This window comes from Plectropomus leopardus, chromosome 8 (assembly GCF_008729295.1).
Source record: "Plectropomus leopardus isolate mb chromosome 8, YSFRI_Pleo_2.0, whole genome shotgun sequence".
Lineage (NCBI taxonomy): Eukaryota > Metazoa > Chordata > Actinopteri > Perciformes > Serranidae > Plectropomus > Plectropomus leopardus.
The window spans coordinates 17,432,668-17,448,751 of record NC_056470.1 but is presented as its reverse complement, the minus strand read 5'-3'; the positions used below and the strand labels follow the sequence as shown (position 1 = coordinate 17,448,751).

At 43.7% G+C, this 16,084-nt stretch overlaps 1 protein-coding gene across 4 annotated transcripts in view; it reads right to left on the bottom strand.

Annotated features, from left to right (window-relative positions):
* The window catches only part of l1cama (L1 cell adhesion molecule, paralog a), a 52,262-nt gene that overhangs the window by 17,392 nt on the left and 18,786 nt on the right, over nucleotides 1-16,084 (bottom strand). For 3 of the 4 annotated variants that reach the window (XM_042491480.1, XM_042491479.1, XM_042491481.1), the window contains 6 exons: nucleotides 8,230-8,586; nucleotides 7,049-7,063; nucleotides 5,006-5,108; nucleotides 4,297-4,499; nucleotides 2,151-2,273; nucleotides 1,526-1,696 (listed from right to left, as the gene is read on the bottom strand). In XM_042491480.1, coding sequence (XP_042347414.1) covers nucleotides 1,526-1,696; nucleotides 2,151-2,273; nucleotides 4,297-4,499; nucleotides 5,006-5,108; nucleotides 7,049-7,063; nucleotides 8,230-8,362 — 748 coding nt within the window. In that variant the 5' untranslated portion in view covers nucleotides 8,363-8,586. The remainder of the gene's footprint in view (nucleotides 1-1,525; nucleotides 1,697-2,150; nucleotides 2,274-4,296; nucleotides 4,500-5,005; nucleotides 5,109-7,048; nucleotides 7,064-8,229; nucleotides 8,587-16,084) is intronic. The other variant, XM_042491482.1, reaches the window with a different exon arrangement.

Genomic DNA, 16,084 nt, shown 5'->3' with positions numbered 1-16,084 from the left:
CACACACACACACACACACACACACACACACACACACACACACAGATGCAGGGCGTGGATTCCTGTGGAGAAGACTTTACTTTTCTAACAACACTTCATTGTACACATTTTCTACACCCACTCGGAGGTCTCATGTTAACATGTGCTCATCTTTGTGACCTCTGCTTGGGCCACAGATGCTGGCAGCCACATCTCTGTGTGAGCTGCATCTCATTACCACTGGGCTGAGGAGGTGATGGGCCCCCTGCCGTCTCTGTGACCGTCTACTGGATATGGTACTGCTTCGGTCAGCACAACATGCCACCACATGGGGTGAACTGACTTTGGTTAACTACGAGGCCTCAGAGGTTCTCAACAAATGTTCATGCTGACTATTTATCATACTGTGTGTGCCAATTTAATATACAGATCTATACAGTAATTTATGATGATAGATTTCTCCTATGCAAATTAAATAATTAAGAAGACTGATTTTTAAGTCATGTCACTGTAAATCTATGAAAGGCATCTTTCAAAATGAATATACTTTGCAAAACAAGAGGCATGTAGCAAGGAAAGCGTTAGCTTGATCTTAAAGGTTCAGTTACCTAAATGGCAAAATCATAGACTGATCAGCCACAATATTAAAACCACTGACAGTTGAATTAAATAACATTGATCATTTTGTTACAGTGCAATGTTCTGCTGGAATACCTGGTATTCACGTTAATGCCACTTGACTCACATCATCGACCTTAACACCATGTAAGACAAAGTACACCCCCTCATGGCAATGGCACCCCCAGCAGGACTATATGCCATGCTACACAGCGAAAACTGTTCAGGAATGGCACGATGAAGGTGACAAAGGGCTCGAGGTGTCGGTCCTGGCCTCTAAATTCTCCAGATCCCAATCATCCGTGGGATGTACCAGTAGCCCACCTTGCAACCCACAGGACTTAAAGGATCTGCCACCAATACCCTGATGGCAGACACCACAGGACACTCACAGAGGTCCTGTGTCCATGCATCGACAGGTCAGAGCCAAGTCTCATCCAAGGAAGCATATTGGTGAAGATTCCCAGTCATCTAGTTCATGGTAATTCTAAGCGCTTAATCGTAGACAAGTGGACTTGCTTGAGTTTCTTGAAGATTTTTAAGCTCTCATTCGAGAGGCTAAACTCCAGCTAGTCCAATTACATATGATTTAGCACTTGATCCAAAGAGGCCTCTCTGGTTCCCAGAGTTGGGCGTGGGGTAACGAAACGTCCCACGAATGCTTGATCGGATTGGGATTTGAGATCAAGTTGATGCCTTGAACTTCCTCAGGCAACTCCTAAGCAGTTTTTGCGGAATGACATGGCATTGACATTGGAGAGTGCCATTACCACGAGGGAGTTTCATTGCCATGAAATATGCCCATTGCACTTTATTGCTTTAAAATCTAAATAAAACTAGCCTGAGCCTAAAGATGCATCTCTGGAAGTTCAGGTCAGATCAGTCAAGTCTACTGTAAGTCGGTCAGTTGATCCAGAGTAAAACTCACAGGGGTTTACAGTCAGAGTGATGGGTTCCTTTGCAAGAATGGTACGTGTGGCCAGGTACTGGACATTGCAGGTGTAGTCATCCCTGCTGTCCTCAGTTGTCAAGTGGGCAAAGTATAGGTTGCCATCCTTCCCCACCACCACCCGCTCACTTAGCACGATATGGTGTAGCCCTGCAAACAGAGGGAGAGAAGATATGAGACAGAGAGCGAGAGAAACTGATGAGAGATAGAGGCAGCGGGAAAATGAGAAACAAGGGAGGGAGAGGGAGAAGCTTGACAAGAGGATAAAATAGTGAGAGGAAATCGAAGAAGGAGGCACAGAGATACAATAGGATGAGAAAAATAGAAATATGATGATAAAGAAACGTCGGAGAGCAGAGGTAACAATAGGCTCTGCTAAGCCTACAAAAGGTACTGAAGACATTAAAAACACATCCAGAGACAGATAAATGCATGAAAGGACATTCTGGACATTGAGATAATATTGTCTCAGAAATAAATGATCAACTACCTCATTATGATGTAATTAGACAACAAAGGGATGGATAGATACTCTAAGTAGCAGATTTATTGAGGAGACAGGACAGATGTAATGGAAGGAGAGATGGAAAGGTAATGTACTCACTCCAGTCCATCCAGTGAATGATAGGCTCCATAGTGCTCTGCGGGGGGTTACACTTCAGGACGATACTGCTTCCCTCGTCAGACTTCACATTAACCTTTTTCTCTTTCTGCTGGGACGGGGGAACTAAAGGGGAGCACGTGAGGAAAGCACACACACACGTTAGTCTGTACACATACACACTAGGGGTTAATCACCAGAAGCCCCCATAAGACACTATCATGATACCACAGTCGCGATACAATATTGTTTCAATTTTACATGTTTAGCAATATTACATATATTGAAATACATTGCGATTTACTACATTATTTAATAATGAAAATTAAGGAAAAACTTTTTTAGAAAATTTGTAGTAATAAAGGCATAAGAATGACATACAAAAGTAGGGATGGCTAAGGTTAATGATGTATAAAAAAATTGAAAGTGAGGGATTAAATGCAGGTGTGCATGGAGAAGATGTGAATCGGTAGCAGCTGTGTGGAGTCATAATAATATATATAATAATACCAATGAAAAAAATGGACGGTCAGTGAAAATAAAAATACTGCAAAAGACAAACACAAAAAGAACACCAGTGACAAATGGTGGATGGGAGAGCAAATACAGGTGTGTCTGTGCCTGTGTGACTGTGTTTTCATTTGTACGTCTGACTTTAAAGTCTATATGTTTGTGTTAGATACATGTGTGGTCCTATTTGTGTTTGTGCATATATCTAAATGTACATGAATGCTGTTTGGGTTTGTTGTGGCATTGGCTTACCAGCGACTCAAGGGATTCAAAGCTTAAAATACTTTAAATTGAAATGTTTTATTTTTATTTATTTAATTATTTTTTGTCCAGCTGAGTGTAGTTTCAGTGCTACCTGTTCTGTAAAACAATGTAACCCCTGTCAGATGGTGAGTTGTTTTTTGTTTTTCTAACTTAGTAGAAAAGTCATCTTGGTTTTTGATTTTTAATAAGATAAAGTTCTCAGTCTGTTATTCACACTTCAATCATTTTTATTGCAGCAAAATCTATCTGCTGAACTGAAAGAGCAATACATTTTATTAATATAGCAGGCTACTATAAATTTAAATTTATAATTTCAATATTAATAATTTATCACATAAAATAATCTATACTTGGCATCTGTGTATTGATACAATATGACAACGAAAAATAACGTGTTACTGTGCTGTATCATTTTTTTCCCCCCATATGTGTGCACAACCACCTATGCAAACATTCTCGGTGTCATGTAAAGATTTCCAGAGAAAAATCCACATCACACATCAACTTAAACACACCATACAGTGGATAAGGAGTATTATTCCTAAATCTCCATTTGAGGAAGTTTAAAAAATGGGAGGGACGTAAGAAGGCGCCAGGTTGTCTTTTCCTTGCAGAGGTACAATAATGTGATATGAGTCATATGTGTGCACACCCCCTTTCCCTCTGCCCATTGTTGATAACCCCACAGGAGCTACTGAAGAGCGCTTCACATGACATCAACTCAAGAGCGTTTCTGGGGAAACCGTTGTCAGGGAAACTGTGAAGGAAGGAGGTCGCCCAGGAGAGAGTCAGTCACACAGGTGGATGGATACACAGAGGTGCTCTTTACTTTTGCCCAGGGGCCCCCGTGTGTATGTGCGTGTGTGAATACATGAGTATATGCTGATTATCATGTTATTGCATGTAATTATGTTCTAAGTGTCTGTACTCTGAGCTCTCGGTGTGAGCCTCCATCTGCTAACAAATGAGTCCTCTATAAAGCAGGGCAAGGAAAAGGTTTATGTGCTGGCTTTGCTCACAGCTTTGTAAACCGCTGTTATTGCTGATATAAACCAACAACAGCACAGCTCGCTTCTAATCTGGACCTTGAAGGCATTTACGGGAGCCTCAACACTGAAAATGACATCTATAAAAAACGCACAGCTCTTCTAATGTGATGCGATTTGTTTGAAAACATATCAGAGGAGGGTTGATTAGTTTGATTCTATTTCAAATGGTGTGATTCATCTCTCAAGGCCTGAGCCAAGTGATTACAAATCAGCAAATCCTCACTGAGCATGAGGGAATTTGAAGATTCTAATGAACCATCGAAATGTGAGGACTCCGTCTGAACAACTGGTCAGTGGTTGCTTTAGGATTATCCGCTTGTTCTTACCATCGGTGCTGAGTATCGCCTCGTTAGAGACGGCTCTTCCCAGCTCGTTGGATGCGTAGCAGACATATTTGCCCTGGTACTGCTTCACGGTGTCCATCGTATTACTGAGAGTGTAGAATGCGAATGAGCCAGAGCGTTCAGACACCTTCAGTTCTGGGTCCTTGCTTGGGTCAAACTCAACTCCATCCTTCGTCCATCGGAACCTTAGGCGAAGAAAATGACAAAGAATCTGTCATGCTGGTGGGAGAGTGTTCACTTAAATATCAAAGTCAAAAAAATAATTTCCATGCCTTTGATAAAAGCAATTTTTTTACACACACAAGCTGTCCTCACATGTCGCTGAATTTGAGGGCACAAATGACTTGATGCAAAATTTACACGGGATGCCCCAGTGGGACTCATAAGCTTGTGCTGTGTAATTGCGATATTCATCTTTTCCTTGGCAATTGGAGCAGTTTTCCACTTCAGAGCAGCTAAGACACTCTGAAAAGATCGCTCGAGGGCTTAATGACATTTATCCCTTGTTGAAATGAGAACTCTGACTGTAAGAAGCTGTGCTCTCATGTAATACTAATATGTAGATGTCAGCTGAACAAGGAGAGGGAAGGTCACCATTCTCAGTTTTCTAAAAAGGTAACTGTTGGCACAGCTCCACCATGACTTATATGGCATCCTCACAATGTTTGTGTTTGTGTGTGTTTTGACTAACTCGGGTGGAGGGTTGCCGGTGGCTTCACAGCTCATGACAAGGTCTTCAACACTAAACACGGTGACAGACTCCGGCTGTGTGGTGATCACTGGAGGCCTCTTTACTGCAAGAACAAAAACATAGTTAGTATATAAAGCATGTGCACAGATGCTATTACACACCTTTATGGTTTACAAAGACACCTGCACATACTCAGAATAGTGCTGCAGTCTTCACATGACCTGCTTTCATTCTGCATCCGCTGTAATAACTCCAGCTATGACATTCACACTTATATCACCTCATTGTACCACACATATCTCTACGGCTGTTGGTAACGGCTTAGAAAACAGCACAGAATAGTCAGAGATACAACTCATTTTCATAGTTTAGCAGCTGCCGATAAGTACATTCAGTCAATATCACTTAAAAAAGACTCCCCAGAGAAAGAGATGAAATGTAGGCCGAGGAAAAGAGTGAGAGTAAGAGAGCAAGCGGAGAAAATGGGTTGAGATGAGAGGAAATTGATATAGCATAATGTAAGAGGGAGAGTTCATGTAAAAGAGATATATGGCACAATGTGAGACTGAGAGATAGGCACGGGGAGGGAAAGAGTCTGTGGGGAAATGAAGCAGGGATTTCGAAGGGGGAAAAAAAAAAGTAATGACCACCAGAAGAGGTTTCTCCTTCTCTGTCGCCACTGTCCGCCATAGACATAAAACAGGCTCATAAAAACCAGCATACAGGAATCCGCTGTGAATACTGCATTGAACCAGCACGTTTGATTTCTCCACATGCTTTACAGCCAGTGTCGTACTTTTATGTTCTGTTTTTTCAATATTTATAGACAAAAATGTAAATCTTTTTCTCAACATAGCTTCAGTTACAACGCAATACTGGCTGTTTGCTGTGGAAAAGAGGTCACAGAGTCTTTAATTTGACCTTATGTGACAGACACAAAGCCCAAGATTAATTAACATTATGTCTGTAGATGGGTGAAGGCATAGGCGGAGCAAGACAACCAGCTTTTGTGGTGGATCTGCCTGTTTTTGTATGTCTCTTATGTTTTATTTTTGTGTCTTTTCGAAGTAATTTTTTGCCTCTTTTTGACCATTTTGTGTCTCATTGTGGTTGTTTTGCCACTTTTTGTAGAATTAAAAAATAATCTTCTTTTGCAGTTCTTTTGCATCTCTTTATAATCTGTATAGTCTGTACGTGTTAATTTGACTGACATTTTGCGAGTGAAAGCCCAAGGGGACCCCTGGGACTTTGGGCCCCTGCATCTGTGCCGGGTGGGCTCGCTTAGTAATCCATCCATGGGTAAAGGAGGACACAGGATGGAGCTGAGCAGACAGGGGAGATGGATGGAGGCGCAGCAAGAGGAGAGCACACGCAGAGCAACACAGCAACAGAGCAAAGGGAGACAGAGGCAGAAGGAAAAAAACAACAAACAAGGGGGGGATTCAGAAAGAGACAAATAGGGAGAGTGGGGGAATTTAATGAAAGAATTCCCACTGATAGAAGAAATAAGCCCATTTCCTCAGCTGATCAAATTGAAGTTTGGGCTGCAGGCACAGCTCCATTATTGGCAGAGGAGGAGGAGAAGCGCCGGTGCTTAGTGCTTTAACTCCTCTTTATTTCCCCATGTCTTTGATCTGACAGCCCTGCTGCCTCCTTACAGACAGCAGCTCCTCAAACTTCCTCCTCGCTACAGGGATCTCACCTACCGGGACTCAACAAGGCTAAACACACACCCACTTACAGTAAGAGGCGCACAGAAATGGGGCACATGTTCACAAAACAGCACACATCCTCACGTACAAACACACGTGCACGATAAAACACACACACTGAAACAGGTGCATAAACACGGACGCAAGCACGGGCATAACACTGCAAATGCACACTAATGGCTGATTTATTAAAGTGCAACACAGTGCGACGGGACTTTTATTGTGTGCTGGATGGAAAATAACCTCTCTGGCATAATGAAAGTGTTTACAATAAGCTTTGCCAGCACCAGCATTAAGACAGACAGACGTCAATAAAGTTAAAAGCACTTACGATCTCTTATGTGGTCTGTTAGTCCACAGTGGCGGCCAGAGAAAAGGCAGTGAAGGAAAAAACATTTTAGTAACAGTAAACAAGAAGAGGAAAAGACAATTAATATACAGCAGAGACAGCTAGATAGATAGATTACTGAAAAACAGTTATGACACATGCATGATAAAGCTGTGTAATGTCTCCTGTAATGGAGTGTGGCTTTTAACCTCGGCCTCCTTGTCACTGATTTCAACACATCTCCTGTATTGATCCTGATCACCGCCCCAGTGACCGCCTCATTGACATGGCAAAGGCTCGCTAATTGAAAGGCAGGGGACACCTTGACCTTTTACATCTTTGACCCACTCCACCTTCTTCTTCCTCATCATCCTCCCTTCATCCTCCTCGTCCCCCTCACCTCTGTGTCACCTCTCCCCCTTTGGGAATTAAACTGGGAGATTTACAGCATTTCATCAACATTTACAACATCAATATAGTTTATTTGTGTGTGTGTCAATGCATGTGCAATATCTTAACACACACTTGAAGTCTGTGTGGGTGGTGAAGGAATGTGACTCATTGCAAGTAGTCTTAGATAAAGAGTGAACAACAAAAGCAGCAGTGGAAACAATATTCCTTCTCTCTCTCTTTCTATTGGAGCTCTGTGGGCTGACAACGGCGGAGAAGAAGAGGATCAATTTCCCTGCAGGGCCACAAGCTCAGCTGTATTTCTAATGCCCACATATTGCATTGAGGAGGAGGACAAAATGAGAGCGGGTGAGGAAAAACCTTGGTGGATTTTTTTTGTTGTATAACTAAACTGTTGATTAAATTACTCCCCAATCAGATTCTGGTTTGCACCAAGGAAACCAGATCAATAGTGGGACTAATCAATGCAGTATAAGGGGATCAATTACAAAGTAATTAGACACACCACAGGCGCAGATGAGCACTAACCAAAGAAACCTCAGACAGTGCATTATTTGGAGCATAATAGCGCAATCCAACCCTGAATACCGAGGTTACTGAGAGAGAAACACATGTTCATTCAGCTCATTTGCACTGACTAATCACGATGAAAGATCATTATTAGCGTGCTTTGATGAATCAACAATGTAATTATCACAACAAATAGATCTTTGAACCTCATGGAAGCACTCAGCTACTATTGTTATGAAGGTGTTTCATGAATCTGTACTCACAGTTGGAGGGTATGTGTATGGCTGCTCGGCTGGGCCGGGCAGCAAGGGAAAGGAGGAGAGGGAGTAGGAGGGGGAGGAGGCGAGAGGAGCACTGCCCCCTACTGCCAACCTGCTGTCGCTGCGTGTGAGGCATTGCTCACTGTCCCATCAAAGTCCCACCTGCTCACACACACGTAGGGTAAAACACACACAGACAACCTCACACACTCGTGCAAAGCAAGTGTGAGGCTTTGTTTCTTTTTCAGGAGGCCTCGGCTTTGCCCCGTATGTCCCTCTTGTCTTCTCTTTTTTTCCCCCTCCTCTCTCCTTTTGCTCTCTTCTTTAAGTCAGGTCCACGCCCTCCTGCTGGTCTCCTCTCTGAAACATAAAAGAGAGGGGGGAGGTGAGGGATGGACAAGTGGAGAAGCGAAAGGGAGGGGCAGAGCGGGGCCATGTGTCAGAATGGGAGAAAAATTACCCTGTGCCATGTGGTAAGGCCTATACACAGACCGAGACATGGAGTTAACACACCAATCAAAGGTCAACAGTACACATCCCAACAAAAAGAACCAACAATGCCAAACAGTGAACGTGTTCTTGCAAAAAAAAAAAAAAAAAAAATCCCCATTTGGTTAATTACATGACCAGTGGCCCATATGGAAGGGCCAGTCAGCAGGACAGATGGACAGAATACCACAACAAGAAGCTGAACAGAGCCTCGCAGCACCCAGATGGGCTGTGGACAGACAAACGCAGATTGATGATGTGTCAAATCAGATAATATGCGAGACAGACAAACAAATAGTTGATAATTAGGTTGACTGGTCCGAGCTGGGTTGCGCGAACTGAACAGTCCCCAGTGTACTTGGATTATACTGCTGTGATAAGTGTGCGATAAAGATGCTATCAGTCATGGTGAGTGAGGCAAACCACCCCTGCAAGGAGTCTACCCGTTCTCCATCTGTACGCTTGGATCCAGTCCTCGCCACAACATACAGGCTGTCCTCCCCCGCGGCACCACGTGGTGCAGCCCGCTGACTGTTTACACTACTCAGTATCACACACAAAGAACTGTTACAGCGCACCATGATTAAGACGTACATGTGAGACAAAAGAAAATGGCGATAATAGAGAAAGGCTGCTTGTTTGGCAGCTCTGCAATAATGGCAGCCTGATTGAAAGAGTTCTGGCTCTGCACTCCGCTGTTTGTTGGCAGTGCCACAATGGAGTGATGGGTGACCTTGGACAGTGGGGGGGGAGGTCGGAGAGAAGAGGAGATGAAGATGATGGAGAAGTGGAGCGTGAGGAGAGGATGGAGGGATGTGATTATCATTCATTTATCTCGTGGGTAATGACTGGGCCAGTTAATTACAGGGGATATTTCCATGTCAATCAGTGAAAAATGTATATATATCTTCGAAAGAGCAACAGGAATATGAGATTTATGTACCAATGTATCAATGGAGCCAAATGAGATGAAATTAAAGACCAAACAAGAGCTGAGCCCTTAATAAGGCAGTTTAAACTAACAGCATTGGGATTAAATGAGCCATTACACTAACTTGCTTGCTTTGTCAGAAGAATGGCACAACAAGCACACAGAGGGGGAGAAAAAGGAGGGGTGAAGTGGGTGGAGGACTTGAGGGGAAGATAAAGAGGAAAAGTGGGTTTGAAGAGGAGAGCTGAGGAGACAGAGGTAGAGGTGAGGGAGGACTGCGACAGAACTGGAGGAGGGAGGGTGAGAGGTGATGGGAGGAGTGGAGGGGTATGGAATGAGGGGAGGAGGAGGAGAGATGACAAAGGGTGACAGCTGTGATGCTAATCCTATCCATTCACTTGCAGACATACACACACATGTGCAAGCTCTTCCAATCAGTGTACACCATTTGTTCACTTTCTTCTTCTTTTCCTCTCCTTTTAATCAGCAGTTTTAGTAGATGTTGTTCTCTGGAGACACAGGGCCAATTACAGTGATCCGGTCTTAAACCAGCCTCTCCAAAATGCCATTAGAGGCAGATGAATGAAGCAGGGCAAGTCAGGGTATTCGTACTTGTGTTAATGGGATCTAAGGTGGGAGCTTGCCCATCGGTGCCCCCTCCAAAGAGATGGTGAGGGAGAGCCGCGTGGAGCAAAGCGAGACTGATTAACGGCATGGTGCGCCGTCGGTTGTCATGCCGCCAATCACAATTCTCCAAGGAGAGTGTGGCACGTGCACACACACATTCAGAGACACACTTGTGGGGAGTAACAGACATACAAAGAAGCTTGCAATGCATGGATAGACTGACAGAAAAGAAGGCAGACAGACACACACCTCCAGTGGTCTGACAGAAGAGATCAGACTGATAAAAGGGCATGGTCCAGTGGGCTGCAGTCAGCAGGAAGACCTTGCCAAAGAATATTCCAGTCATGGTGAGTAGGAGCAGTAAAGGGGAACACTATAATGGGTTGGGAGGGGAGTGTAAAGGAGGGACTGTGAGTGAATGAGAGAGAGGGGCTGAGACAGACTCAAAGAGAGAAGGAGAGTGTCGCACAGGAGGCAGCTATGTTACGAGGCTAACCCAGCCACCCAAACATGCTGATAGCACAGACTGATGTGGCCTGAGACACACACACACACACACACACACACACACACACGTCCAAGCTGTGTGCACGGCATGGCGCCTCGTGGAGCTCCATTATCACAGGGGCGAGAGTCACTGACATCGAAGCAGATGCCTGATTTCACATCTTCAGGGTGTCCGCTGTGCAGCTGTCAGCGATCCAATCCCAGCCCCGTTACCTGCTTCACTGGACAGGGTCAGAGGTCCCGCCTGGGATGGCTGCTCGCAGCTGGGCCGAGATGACCCGCCACAGTGTTTCTGAGTGCTTTTAAAAACTATTATCACCGTTAGGATGTCAACGGGCACCATCAGAAGACGTTCAATCACGGAAAGATTGTAGAGTGAGCAGTGCCGTGTTGAGATTTGAGGGCGTGGCCGTTTTTGCCACAAGTAAAAGCCTGAGTGCAGAAAATTAGCTGCCAAAAAAGCGGCCATGTATCAAACGAGGCAAATCGACCAAGTCAATTTTGCAATTCCTTAAATTATTCATGAATTCTTGCTTTGAGGCGTTTTGCTTACAAAAACACAAATGTGTGTTGCTATCATTAATGAATCTAATTGCTGCACACCATTGTGGTGTGTACCCCCCTTGTCATCCATTAGACAGAAAATTGCACCCTTCCTTCCTCTGCAAAATGTAGTAATTAACATTAAGTAGACATGTTGGGTGTTGCCAAGGACTTTCCAGTGCTGAATAGGCTGTCTTATCTGTGGGGGGGGGGTAACACACACAAGATCAAACCTCAACAGTCAAATCATGTTTTTAGTTTCACACGTCTTCTAATCCCTACCGTGCCAACCACCCACATATACATGAGAGACTTTTACTGTTTGCTTCATATCCTCGCGTATGTGTGTGAGGAGCTGCGGTGTTGATGAATGTAGCCTGGTATATTTTCTCTCAACACAGTGAGTCATGCAAATATCAATTCTGAAAGCCTCTTAGTACTTTAATCAGATGCACTGCTCTACTGCGTGTGTATGTGTGTGCATGTTCAAACATGTGTGCAGGTCTTGCGTCCTGTCATGCCTTGCTTTTAAATATTAACTACCTCCAGCTGTGAAGATGTGTAGGGGGAGAGGATGCGGGAGGGAAGAAGGGGGGAGAGAAAAATAAATGAATACATGCCCCCCTTTACCCCTTACTCTTCCCCCAGGGTTCATCTGTCTGAAGAAACATCAGGCTGAGAAGAGACGGACGGAAGGACAGGGGAAAGATGGAGTGATTTAGACATAAACAAAGAGAGCACTCACTAAGAAAAAATGGACTGAGTGGCATCACAGGGGAAAGGCAGCGGGAGATTATAAGGGTCAACGGATAGATAGTAAAAGTGAGGAGGGGGTGTCTGAGAAACAAGGTGATGCTGGTGGGGGGTAGATGATCAGGCCCCCTACTGAGTGAATTATTCATAGAAATACCCTTCCTGTCGGCACAATTTGCCCTAAATTCACCCAAATTCATAATTCATTCACACCCCTCCCCATATATTTGGTTTGGTCCCAGACTGATGCTGTCCATCTATACCTGCCGTCTTTGGTGTGGCTGTCTGATTCTCTTCTCCGCCCCCTCCCCTCGTCCTCTCTCTGGCAGGGTCATACTTAATGCATGAGCCTGTTGCAGTGAGACAAGTCTCAGACCCACTTTGTCGCAACAGCAGAAAAATACCACAAATCATGTGAAATAATACTGGCTACCTGTTTCTGCTCTGCTCTACTATCCACTGAGTAACACAGACATGCCTTTCATCAATCACTGCAGTGATGATTGCATTTTCTTACAAACCTTTCTCACGTTTTCTACTTAGGAGCCAAGCCCCTATAATAGGAACTGTCCAAGAACGATGAGTGCCCATTTTCCTGTCACCTTTTTTTTATCAGTCTTCTTCTTCTCCTCCCTCAGCTCCCTTGTTAGCTGACACTAAAAGCTTTCTTCAATTCCCCTCCGATCACTTTTCACAGTACATTTCCAAGTCCCTCTTCCTCTCCTCTACTCTCCTTCTCTTCTTACCATATTCAACGCCTTTTCTCTCCATCAATTTAATAAACTGCTGCGGTAGCACTCTGGCTTGGACAATAGGCAGCTGATTAATTCACTATTTGCAACTTTAATGGAAAAAGGGGCTTTATAGCTCAGTGGGAAACCAATATCTCCCTTATGCTGGTACCCTTTGTTTAAAAGGCCACGTAACATGTGTTTGAAGACCGATGATCCATGGTCAACTTCAAATGGAAATTTACCAGCAGGAAAAAAAGCTGCAGAGCTACAGCTTATCTGGAATCAGGCTACACAGACAGCACATTTATCAATACTACTATTAGCATAAGCTTGACCGTTAGATACTTTGCTATTCCCACTAGTGTCAAATGCCGTGATAGAATGCACACCATGTTTTTCCTCATTTTCCAAATGCCTGCACCACCTCACCCCCACCCCCCTTCACTCTTTCAAGGGTTAGGGGTTAATATTGGAGTGACACAAAGCTGGAGAAAATAAAGGTTGTCAGAGGAGCCGTAAGGGCAAACGCCCACTCTCTCTCTTTCTCTTTCTCTCTCTCTTGCTCTCTCTCCTGGTTGCCATGACAACATGGTCTCCACACAGCATCCCCCCTTGTACATACAAATTCAGTTATTCACACACATGGACACTAACGGGTTTGCAGTATCACTTACATATGCGCATGCACGTACGCACGCTCACTCATTTGCAGGCCGTTCCTCAAACACACACATATATATGTATTCACACACATTTATGTGTAAGTACAAATACTGGATGTCTTCACAATCTATACTGTGCGCACATACTTAGACAAGTATTTCACTGCTGGAGAGATGGCCTTTTAATAAAACTAGGCCGTCTCTGCAGTAGAAAGACACAAATACTTATGAAATTGGTGCTACATGACCAGAGAAAACAGAAAAAGGACGCTTTTGCTCAAGAAAGAAGACCTACAACTCCCAGAATGCACTGCGCTGCACCAGACCAATAAATACTCCCGCTGATGTAATGCTAACTTGTATGTGTTCTATCTTGTTTCACAATTGAACTGTAAGCTAAAAAGTGTTTCTGAAAAAACTGAGGTGAGAAATATGCAACTCAGTAACAGAATCTTGTGTTTTTGATCAGCACTGCTCAGTTTTAGTGTTTCATCTCAGTTTTTCAGCCACTGTGCAGGAAGAAGTATGGCACCCAATTCCTATGCACACGGAAAACACGGCATTAAAATGTGTTTCTGACAACATTTTAGGCGAGAATTAGGCAGTGCCGTAACATAATCTTGATTTACATTTGATCAGCACTGCCTAGTTTTGCAGTTTCATCGGATTTCTGAGTTTGAGAGAGCGAGAGGGACAGGTCTGTCTCTTGATCAGCTTCTACACTCTTTGTGTCTGCAGTGGATACGTTGGTAGTGGGCATTATGAAAATTTGGATGTACAGCCTGTAGTTCAAGCATGGGGACAAACATAACACATCTATTTGGCAGCAAATGTTTAAGTTACTCAAAGATTCATAAGGGGAAATCATTTATAGACTCAACCAACTGAAAGCTAAAGTACAAAACAGAAGTACAAGATTCCCAAAGTCATCTACAAATCTCTACTCTCCCTCTCTCTCCTCTGTACACCAATAATCACGGACACAGTCATCAGTTCTAGGACTACAAAAGGAGCTACCTCTGATTTATTTATTGATGTTTTTCCCCTTAAGACACAATGGGAATGGTAGAATAGAAGAAGTGGTGAATAATTGAAGCAGAGGGGAGTGGACTCATTAAGACATCCATGAGGGCTGGAGAAAGAGACGAGAGGTAGATGAAGGGAAGGAGGGACAGACGGAGGAAAACTGACAAAGAGAAAGAAGGGCAACACCGGCAGGAGATCAAAGGGGGTTTTACAACAAAGTCAACAACAAAAAGTCTGAAAAATTCATGGGAAATAAAAACAAAGACAGAAAGAGGTGGGATGGGATTACAAAAAGAAAAAAGTGTAAATGACAGATGTGAGAGGAGAGAAATCTGGTAAAGGGATCACTGACCAGTAAAAGCTCTGTAACGATCAAAAAAAGGGGTGTTACCCCTAATGTAATAGTGTATCAGATTTCCTGCATATGTGTGTGTGTTTGCGTGCATGTGGGTCAATGTGTGTTGCAGTGTGTATCAGTAAAGATCAGCCTGTGTGTCAGCAGGTCAGCTAATCTCTCTTGTCAGCTAATGGAGCTGGTCTTGCAGATGGAGTGCTGCCTCCAGCTCTCTCTCTCTGCTTCTGGCATGTTGGCTATGGCTCACTTAAGTCCACAACTGATAAGGTAATTTGCTTATGGCTTGCCTGTCAGTCACTTAGTCACAGGAAATGGAGATGTATGGTATCAATAAACAAAAAGGAAAAATAAACAGAATGGAGCACAATGGTGGGTCTGTGTGTTTGGGTAGATAAAATTCTGATTGCAGACTTTTGTTTGGGCTAAATGGGAGCAACATGTGGGCTGCGATTTTGAATCTTTTTTCCCCATATCCTTTAAATTCACCTGTAATCTCAGTGAATATGAAAATAATACAGAATGTTTGGTCTCATTTGAAAAAAAAAACCAAACAAAACCCAGACACAAAGAAACAAATTAAACTGTTTCTGTACGCTAAATAAGAAACATTTCTCACACACAGCATATGCACACACACAAGCATCTCCTTGCACTGCTGCCTGTGGGCATCATTTGCTTCATTAGCAGCAGCATCAGTTTGATTCGGTGCCTGCAGCACAAAGCGCAGTAATTACGGACACACCCTCCGTGTCATGCAGACGATATAAGATGTGATGCATACAAGCGCCCCCCCATGCACACCACACATCCTAACGGGCACATTGTTATGCACTCTGTGTGCAGCAGGAACATACAACGATGAACACACAGCTTATGAAAATACTTTTTTGTGGCCAAATGTTTTACTGTCGATACAGTAATAGTTAACAGCGTTAGCGTGAGTAAATAGGGGCAATTATGACATTATGTAATTATGTGGAAGAGCTATTAGGAGTGACCTTCGCTTTTTCCGCTCCCTGCTTCCTTTTATGCCTCCTACAGTACCATGCATTCTCTCTCTCTTTATCTCACACAGTCAGCCTCTCCCCTTTTCTCCTGTTCCTCCGGAGCCAACAGCCTTGCATGTTTTTTTTCATATCTGACGCGCATTTTGACCTTCACTGCCACTTTTTATTCTCTCTCTACCTTTGTGACGACATACACTGTTTGTGCTCTATGGAGATCCTTCACT